General features: G+C 44.6%; 1 protein-coding gene across 1 annotated transcript; it reads right to left on the bottom strand.

Annotated features, from left to right (window-relative positions):
- Nucleotides 1–6,186: 6,186 nt before the first annotated feature.
- Nucleotides 6,187–7,131, bottom strand: LOC113268839 (olfactory receptor 1L4). Its single transcript, XM_026517398.2, has one exon. The coding sequence runs from the start codon at nt 7,129–7,131 to the stop codon at nt 6,187–6,189; it is 945 nt and encodes a 314-aa protein (XP_026373183.2).
- Between the last annotated feature and the right edge of the window lie 3,202 nt (nt 7,132–10,333).

Below are 10,333 nucleotides of genomic sequence, written 5' to 3'. Positions count from 1 at the left end.
AGACCATCTTCTATTTTCATTTTTTCCTCTATTAACCCATCCTCCAATTCACTAACCCTTTCCTCCGCTTCCGTGACCCTGGCCGTCAGAGCCTCTAGTTTTGCCTGCATTTGGCTCATAGAATTTTTAATTTCTGTCAAATTCGCTCTCATTTCCGCCCTTAGGGATTGTATATTCTCAGTAATATTTTCCTGAATACTTTTTTCAAGTCTACTCATTATCTTGACCATTGTTACTCTGAATTCCATTTCTGATAATTTGGTTACATCCATATCCGTTACTTCTGTGGCAGAGGCCACTGACTCACTGTCTTTTCTTTGCTGGGGGGGGCTTCTCCTTCTTGTCATTCTGATGAAGAGAGGTTGCGGGGTTGTCCAGAGTCCAAAATTATTGACTGGGTCCCAGGCCGTGCCCCTTGTTTTATAGGGATCTTAGAGATGTGGGCTTCTTCTTTAAAGATTTTATTTATTTACTTATCTGAGAGAGGGAGACAGACAGTCAGCAAGAACGAAACAGAAGCAGGGGAGTGAGAGAGGAAGAAGCAGGCTCCCAGCGGAGGAGCCCGATGAGGGACTCCTTTCCGGGACGGCGGGATCACGCCCTAAGCCGAAGACAGGCGCTCAATGACGGCGCCACCCAGGCGCCTCCGGTTGTGGGCTTCTTGATTTTTCAGCCTGCCTTCTGTGTTCTGGGGGAGGGGCCTGCCGCGCCGATACTCAGGCAACCCTGTTTGGTTAGAGTCTCCGTGTCCCCTGCGAGGGAGGATGGGGATGGGCACTCTCTGAGCCGGTATTTCCAGGCTTTTGTTCTCTGGCGGCTTTCCCTGGCGGCCGGCTATGCCTCTTCTGAGGGTCAGAGCAGCAGAGGCTGCATTGTCGCAGAACAGAGGGATTGCGGCCCGTTCTCCACTGATGTTCTGGCCACTTTAACTCTGTTACTGTTGGTGCTGCTCAACCCTGCAGCGTCCCGGGATGTGCGCACCAACTCGGCGACCCTGCCCTCACTTCCAGGGCCGGCGCGTCTCTGTCCTTTGTGTTTCTAATGCCGCCAGCCACCGGCCGCCCTGCGCGCTCCCGGGTCTCCCGGTCTCAGTCTATGCCCTGTGAGCACACCTCGATTCCGGAGTTTCGTGAGAAGCCTGGTGGCGCGCGCACCCGGTTCAGGGTCTCAGTCTGCTGTTTCGCGGGTGCCGACCGCGAGTCCGCCCGCTCCCCCGTGCAGGTGGCCCGCCAGCCGCCAGCCGCCCCGCGCGCGCTCCGGGAGTTCCCGGTCTCAGTCTGGATCCCGTGAGCACACCGGGATTCCGGTGTTCCGCAGGCGCGGGCGTTCACGGCTCACCGGTCTCAGTCCGCTCTCTCGCGGGTGCCCTCTGTGTGTCCGCCCGCTCCCCCGTGCAGGTGGCTGCCGCTTCCCGGCGCCCAAACGCGGCGGCTCCCTCCCCCTTCCGTTTATCTTCCGATATCCGTGCACGGTTTACAGCTCCCCTCTTGGTACCTCAATACTCAGCGCTGGAGATGTTCATTTGTAGAGATCCAGATGCATCATCCTGCGTCTCAGGCTGATTCCGTGGTTATTTAGGCTGGTCTGGTACCTATCCAGCTCGACTCAGGGGACCGGCTGAAAAAGGGGTCCCCTACTCCTCCGCCATCTTAACTCCTCCTGCATAGATATTTTCTATGCACAGACTAACTTTGCATGTAATAAATAAGACTAAATTATGCATACCCTTTTTTCATGTTGCTACACAAAAATATTTTGAATACATCATTGCATATAAAGACATATAATCCTTTTAGAATCTGTATGGTGTTTTGTTGAATGGATGCATTTACCATAACTTATTTAAATAATCTGGGCTGTTTTCAGTTTTTTACTATTTTGAACAATACCTCAAATTTATTGTCTGGTCCATATGTTTTCTTGTGGACTTGTGCTTTCATTCTAAGGACACATTCTTAGAAATGGGTGTACTAGATCAAAAACATGTTATAATTGGGTAGAAGTTGCCAAATTTCCTCCAAGGAATTCTGCTAAGGTATACTCCTTCCAAAAGTGAATGAGCTGGCTGTTTCTTTACATGTTCCCAACACTGGATTTTTTGTTCTCCAAATATTTATCAACCTAATATCAAAACATGAGATTTTACTATTTTTTAAAAAAATTATTTATTTGAGAAAGGGGAAAAAAACATGAGGGGGGAAGGGGCACAGGGAAAGAATTTCCAGCACATTCCCCACTGAGCGTGGAGAGCCCAAGACAGGGTTTCATCTCAGGACCCTGAGAGCCAAAATCAAGAGCCAGCTGCTTAACCTACTGAACCACCCAGGCACCCCGAAATTTTACTATTTTTAAATTGAATTTCTGTACGTATCAGTGAGGTCAAACATCTCTTTATATTGATTAACCACTGTTCCTTTGGCATGTAATTTGTGCATGGCCTTTGCCTTAAGTCAATTTTCTGTTTTCTTATGATGCCACTTTATCTATCTTGTAAACCACATTTCCCTCAGTCTGTTATTTAACTTCTGACTTTGGTAGTGATGTATTTTTCCCTTACTAAGATCATAAACTTCAAAGTAGACAAGTAAGTTGATTTTTACTTCATGATATATATTTTTTTCTTTGACATGCTTGGATAGGGCTTTTCTATCCCCAAATGATGATGATAATAATAATAATAACAATAATAATAATAATAATTATTATTATCATAATAATATCATTATAATAACATCATATTATAATAAAATCAATGACATAATAATATCATTATAATAATTTTATTATTATATTATATTATCTCATTATTTTTTCTAGTTTATTATTATATTATTATATAATATATAGTCAATTTTATATTATATATAGTCAATATTTTATTATTATTATCTCATTATTTTTTCTAGTTCTTGTACAGTTTTAGTTTCTACATCTCTACCTTTGATCCATCCGAAATTTTGTTTAAGGGCAACAGCCCCTTTTCTCTTCTCCCCTTCCTCAGCAAGTGATTTGTCTCCACATTCGTGGATGTGAAAAAACTGCCTTTACAATGTCCTAAGGCTCATGTATACCTCCTTATTATATTATTATTGTTTTATTCATTTCTGGACTTTTTATATTTATGTCATCCTATTTATAACAGTACATGTTAAGTATCTTATGTGACAAGGCCTCCTCTATATTTTTCTGTTCCAAAACTTTCCTGGCACATTTATCCTTTCAGATATGCTTTAGATCTATTTTGTTAAATTCCAATTTTAAAAAAACCTATTCTGGGGGTGCCTGGGTGGCGCAGTCGTTAAGCGTCTGCCTTCGGCTCAGGGCGTGATCCCGGCATTATGGGATCGAGCCCCACATCAGGCTCCTCCGCTGGGAGCCTGCTTCTTCCTCTCCCACTCCCCCTGCTTGTGTTCCCTCTCTCGCTGGCTGTCTCTCTCTCTGTCAAATAAATAAATAAAATCTTAAAAAAATAAAAAAAATAAAATAAAAATAAAAAACCCTATTTTAACTGGAGTTACATTGAATTATTACATTGATTTATGAATTAGAGTTAGCTATTTATACAGTTGTCTTACAAACTATAAATAACAAATATCTTTCCATTTACTCCAAGTTTTCATTTCTCAGTTGAATTCTGTAGACTTCTTAATTTGGCATATTACTGTATATTACTTTCTACATTAGTCCTAGGCATTCTACATTTAAAAAAAATGATGGAGGGGGTCACTATTGTGTTTTTAGACAAGTAATCTTTGTACATAGAAGAGTTACTGATTGTTTTGTATATCAATTTTACAATAGTCCACGTTATTAAATTCTCTTATTATTTCTTTTTTTTTAAAGATGTTATTTATTTATTTGACAGAGATAGAGACAGCCAGCGAGAGAGGGAACACAAGCAGGGGGAGTGGGAGAAGAAGAAACAGGCTCATAGCAGAGGAGCCTGATGTGGGGCTCGATCCCATAACGCCGGGATCATGCCCTGAGCCGAAGGCAGACGCTTAACCGCTGTGCCACCCAGGCGCCCCATCTTATTATTTCTAATAAGAATTTCCAGTTAAATATCTAGGTACTGAATCAGTATTGATAAGTATAAATATTTTTTTCAAATGCTTAGTTCTATTATTTCTCTTTTCTAATCGCATTGAATACCTTTTCAAGAATAATGTAAAATAATAGTTATTCTAAGGACAGTTCAGACATTAGTGTGAGGTCCTGCTCTTTATCCATCAATAACCAAGTGGAGGGGATTATAGAATCTTCAAATAGTTTTGGATATTGGAGTGAACTCTCCCAACTTGTTTGGTGGTACTTTGGGAGAAGACACTTTGCAGAAGGGCCCACCACTGCATGAAGCAGCCATGTCATGACAGCGCTGGTCTAGGGAAGAGTGTTTAAATTTCCGCATCTACTTCACCATGCACACAATTGCAAATCTTCTCAACCTCGTTGGGCCATGAAGACCTGAAAAGTCCTTACACACTGATGGAGCCCAGTTGGAGTTGAGAGCGAGTGTGTCTCCAGGGGCTATCAGGATAATGAGTGGGAGACTGTGTACCAGCAGCTCACGTCAGAGCTCAGAACCAGATAGAAGACATTGCTGAGTCAGACAGAATTGGTTTCTCTAAGCCTGGTTCCTCTCTGGTGCAATGGGAATAATAATATATTCCTACTGGAATCTTGTGAGATTTAGAGGAAACACATGCGTAGAGCACTTACTATGGTACCTGCGCATAGTGAGTCCTCACTAAATGTTACCTTTTATTATTTTTACTCCAAGGATATCATTACACTGTTGTGATAGTGAAACACTGGGAAAGCATAACTATCAAGAAGGGACTGGTTAAACTGCGGCATCTCACAGTATACCACGAAGATGAAAATGAAGCTCTATTTGTGGGGATAAGAAAAGATCTCCTAGACCATTATTTGATGAAAAGGGAAATTGTAGAATAATATGTGGAGAGTGATATTATTTGTGTGTCAAAAGCAGGGAGAGAAAGGTGGAGGAGATATTGAACTGGTAACTGGAACGAGAGTGTAGTCAAGGAGAATTTTATCTTTATTCCTATTTTTGAGTTCCTGCCATGAAAATGATGGATATATTATCTAGGGAATAGAATTTTGAAAAATTTAAAAAAAACTAGATCTTTACGGAAGTTTCCAGAAAAAGTCTGAAGATGGTGTGGTCTACACTGCAGCACTCTCTCCCCCTAAAAGAAACCTCTCTTTTTAAAAACCTTCTTACATCTTCACTACTTCTCAGGTTTCCTCTTCATCCACTAGGTTGCTGCGGGTCACACTCTTCCCTCTTCCTCTCCAGAAGCTACAAGGCTCATTCCCCTAATCCCCTGCTTGTTCTCCTTTCTAAAAGTAACCTCATCTATGGAACGTAAGAACTAGGAAGATCGGTAGGGGAAGAAAGGGATAAAGAAAGGGAGGGTAATCAGAAGGGGGAATGAAACATGAGAGACTATGGACTATGAGAAACAAACTGAGGGCCTCAGAGGGGAGGGGCGTGGGGGAATGGCATAGACTGGTGATGGGTAGTAAGGAGGGCACGTATTGCATGGAGCACTGGGTGTTATACGCAACTAATGAATCATCGAGCCTTACATCGGAAACCGGGGATGTACTGTATGGTGACTAACATAATATAATAAAAAATATTATTAAAAAAACAAAACAGAAAGGGATAAAGAAGGGGGGGTAATCAGAAGGGGGAATGAAGCATGACAGACTATGGACTCTGAGAAACAAACTGAGGACTTCAGAGGGGAGGGGGGTGGGGGAATGGGATAGACCGGTGATGGGTAGTAAGGAGGGCACGTATTGCATGGTGCACTGGGTGTTATATGCAACTAATGAATCATTGAGCCTTACATCGGAAACCGGGGATGTACTGTGTGGTGACTAGCATAATATAATAAAAAACATTAAAAAAAATAAAAGTAACCTCTATTACAAACATTCAGACAATGCAGAAACGAATTTAGCTTGTTGCTATGTACCCATTCCTGTAAAATACATATATTGTCACCTTTGCTTCAGGTCTAATTTTTAATTTAACCAGAAATAAGACGTTGTAGGATCAAAATTGCTAGTGCTTTGCAAAACTAGAAAAAGGGAAGAGGTTGTTTTGTAATCCTTCTTATTCCTGAAATGCCAGGTAATCAGGGCCTGCCCTCACAACTCTTGGGAAGCAGCCCTCCATCTGAGTCCCCTTTTCAGGGCCCCCTTCACTTCCTTGTTGCGAAGGCTGTAGATGAAAGGGTTCAAGGTCGGTGTGAGCACCGCGTAGACCACGCTGGCCAGGCGGTCATAGCGGGCTGAGAAGGCAGACGACGGCCGGAAATAGACAGAAAGGACAGAGCCAAAGAAGAGCGACACCACCACTAGGTGGGCCGCGCAGGTCGAGAAGGCACGGCGCCGGCCCCGGGCTGACCGCACTCGCAGCACCGCGACGAGGATGCGAGCGTAGGAGAGCGACACGAGGAGCAGCGGGGTGAGCACCACGGCCAGGCCCTCGGAGAAGATGGCAGCTTCCGCGACCGCCGTGTCCGAGGTCGCCAAGCTCAGCATCACCGTCATGTCGCAGAAGAAGTGGCGCACAGGGGCGGCGCACGGGTAGGAGAGCGCTGAGATGAGCAGCGTGTGCAGCAGCGAGTGCAGGTGCGCCACCGCCCAGGACGCGGCCACCAGCACCGCGCAGCGCCAGGGCGTCATGACCGCCCCGTAGTGCAGGGGGCGGCAGACGGCCACCGCGCGGTCATAGGACATGGCTGCCAGCAGGTAGCTCTCCGTGATGCCCAGAGCCACGAAGAAGTACATCTGGGCAAAGCATCCCTGGAAGGACACGGCCTGGCCCGGGTGGAGCAGGCCGGCCAGCAGTCTGGGGACCGTGACAGTGGTAAAGCAGACGTCCACGAGGCTTAGGTGACCCAAGAAATAGTACATAGGGGAGCGGAGGGCCCCGTCCGACCTCACCACCACCACCATCGCCAGGTTGCCCAACGCATTGAGCAGGTAGACACCCAGGAAAAGCAGGAAGAGCAGCGGGTGGATGTCTGTTCCATCCAGCAGGCCCAGGAGGAGGAACTCTGGGGCCGACGTGAGGTTGGCCAGGGCCATGGAGTAGCGGGACAGGCGGGGCTGCTGAGAGGCCAGGTGAGGCGCAAACCTAAGTTCTGGCACCTATAGGTAGGCTTCTGCATGTTGGGGTTCCATGTCCTGTTTTTACATTTCTGCTTGCTAAAAAGGCTTGGAAACCACACTGCCCACCCATTTTATGAAGAAACTGAATCTCAGAAGGGTGTCCCTAAGGTCGTGGGTAGTTTCAAGCTGGGAGTAAATTAGATCTGATTTTGAGACCGGTCTCTACCACTCAGGTGTTGTGACCTCTCTGAGCCTCAGTTTCTTCTTCTTTCATTGAGGAAAATACTATTAGCTACCCCTGGAGTTGGTTGTGAAAATAAAGTGGACAAGAAATTTAACAGACAATTCTCCAAAGAAGATATACAAATGGCTAACAGACACATGAAAAAAACGTTCGATGTCGCTAGCCATCAAGGAAATACAAATCAAAACCACAGTGACATACTACCTTACACCAGGTAGAATGGCAAAAATTAACAAGACAGGAAACAAGTGTTGACGAGGTTGTGGAGAAAGGGGAACCCTCTTCACACTGTTGATGGGAATGCAAGCTGGTACAGCCACTCTGGAAAACAGTATGGAGATCCCACAACATGTTAAAAATAGAGCTACCCTAGACCCAGCGATTGCACTGCTAGGTATTTACCCCCAAAGATACGGATGTAGTAAAAAGAAGGGACACATGCACCCCAATGTTCATAGCAGCAATGTCTACAATAGCCAAACTGTGGAAGGAACCAAGATGCCCTTCAACAGACAAATGGATAAAGAAGATGTGGTCCACATATACAAGAATATTACTCAGCCATCAGGAACGATGAATACCCACCATTTGTATCACCATGGCTGGAACTGGAGGGGATTATGCTGAGTGAATTAAGTCAAGCAGAGAAAGACAATTATCATATGGTTTCACTCATATGTGGAACATAAGGAATAAAGTGGAGGACGACAGGGGAAGGGAGGGAAAACTGAATGGGAAGAAATCAGAGAGGGAGACAAACCCTGAGAGACTCTGGACTCCAGGAAACAAATTGAGGGTTACAGGAGGGACGGGTTGGGGGATGGGGTAACTGGATGATGGGTATTAAGGAGGGCACATGTGGTGATGAGCACTGGGTGTTATACGCAACTAATGAATCGTTAAACACTGCATCAAAAACTAATGATGTACTATATGTTGGCTAACTGAACATAATAAAACAAAAAAGAAAATAAATTAAAAATACTTAGCACCCCCCCCAGCACATTAAACTGTTACCTATCTACCTATCTGCTACCTATGTACTTATCATTTACCATCATTTGCATAGTCAAACAAGTATTTGGGGCAGAATTGGGACCCAGACACCTGAATACCAGTTGAAGTTTCTTCACAAAAGACCTTATGGCATTTACTACTCATGTATTCACCACATATTATGTGCTAACTCAGGAATTATTAAACTTTTCTTTCAAGGATCTTGGAGTAAACATTTTAGGCTTGTGGACCAAATGGTCTCTGTTGCAAGTGTTCAGCTCTGCCATTGTAGCATGAAAACAGCCATTGATAGATTATATGTAAATGAATGGCAATGGCTATGTTCCAATAAAACTTTATTTACAAAACAGGCAGGGGGGCAGATTTGGCCTGTAAGACATAGTTTGCTGACCCCTGTGCTGGGTACTGTGGGGAACAGGGTGAGTCCGCTTTTGTCCACAGTTTGACGTGGAGCAGCTCGCAGTGTCTTGTAGTTTACTAATTGTATGAACCACGTGGGTGTAAATTATTCTGCCAGAGGAGTCCGGGAAGAATTTAAAGAAGAGATGGGATTTGAACTGGATCTTGGAGAATGAATACCAACATGTTATGGTGTGGGAGGGGGAAGCATCCAGACAGGGGAAAGAGGTTGTGTGGGGTTGTTGGTAGAGGAGGCATGGAATGAAGAAGGTACAATTCACATATGATGCTGGGCAAGGTTTGTCTTTGCTCTGACTTCAGCTGACAGAAAACTTCAAAGTTTCTCAGTTAACCAAGTGACTTTAATGATCTCAGAAACAAAGCACTCATTTTGTTGCCCACTCAATCCCTTCCTTCAAACACATTTTCTCCCATTGCTCCTGTTTCTATAAATGCTCTATTACTGGCCTACTCTATCCCTGCTTTGCTGGGAAAGAGGGCCAGGCTTTGGTGAGACCCCGGGGAGTAGATTCAGTGAGTTCTCAGCAGGGACGTTCCTTGCAAGAAGGCACTGTGTTTGTTTTCTGTCTTTTCAGAGACCTAAACACAAAATTCAACCAAGCAGTATTTGCTGAATGAAGCTTTTTAAACAGCAATGAGAGAGAAAAGAGGGAAGGGAAGGTGAAAGAGAGGAGAGGATGGGCAAATTGCCATGTCCACTCTTGTCACTTCCCAGGAGAAGCCCCGATAGAGCTTATTTTTTTCATTTTTTCTGCTTTTCTATCACTGTCACCCATTGGCTGTCCCAGGGAGTCATCTGCTTATGCCAACTCCACCCCTTTCCCTAGCATAGAGCCAAAGTGGTGAAGAGCCAGGACCATGGCACCTCTCCCATCCATCCCCTTGTGAGGTGCAAGGCTCTGCAGGGCCCCTGACCTTCCCCACCTCCAAGTGGGCAGCTGTGGGATGTAGAGGAAAGTCACTGGCTTTGTAGTCAGAGCCACCTGGGTTTTAATCCTGATTGGCTTTGTAAATATAGACCCACCTTAATTTCATCTTCACTCTCTTCATCCGTAAAATGGAAATACGAATGATTCCTCTCTGCATGGCTGATGCCAAGATTAAATGAGGTAATGTATGTATAAGCATGTAGCAGAGAATGCGTGCTTAGTAGATGTTCGTTCCCTTTCCATCAACTTCTGATGCCTTCTCCCTCTTCCCTGAGGCTACTAGAAGCAATCCAGTCCACTGTAGTTGTTTAAAGATGTTTTTCTTAATCTCAGCTGAAACCTGCTTCCCTGTAACTTCTATAAGTGGTCAGTTTTGTCCACAGGGGGTTAAATGCCTAATCTTCTTTATCTGCAGCTTCTCACACAGTGTTCAAAAAAATCCATCCTAAGTCTACTAAATATTCTTTTCTCCAACCCAAATGCCCCTGGTGCCTTAGATTCTTTCTTACAGGACCTAATTTCCAGGTCCTTTTCCATTCTGGTCACTCTCTGCTTTGTCATTATGTTT

The sequence above is a fragment of the Ursus arctos genome, unplaced genomic scaffold (genome assembly GCF_023065955.2).
Source record: "Ursus arctos isolate Adak ecotype North America unplaced genomic scaffold, UrsArc2.0 scaffold_24, whole genome shotgun sequence".
NCBI lineage: Eukaryota > Metazoa > Chordata > Mammalia > Carnivora > Ursidae > Ursus > Ursus arctos.
Note: the sequence above shows the minus strand (reverse complement) of the source record. Positions and strands in the feature narration are given on the sequence as shown.

Bases quoted from the DNA above. Each gene is read 5' to 3' on its own strand.
- LOC113268839 (XM_026517398.2), bottom strand. From the start codon at position 7,131: ATGGCCCTGGCCAACCTCACGTCGGCCCCAGAGTTCCTCCTCCTGGGC.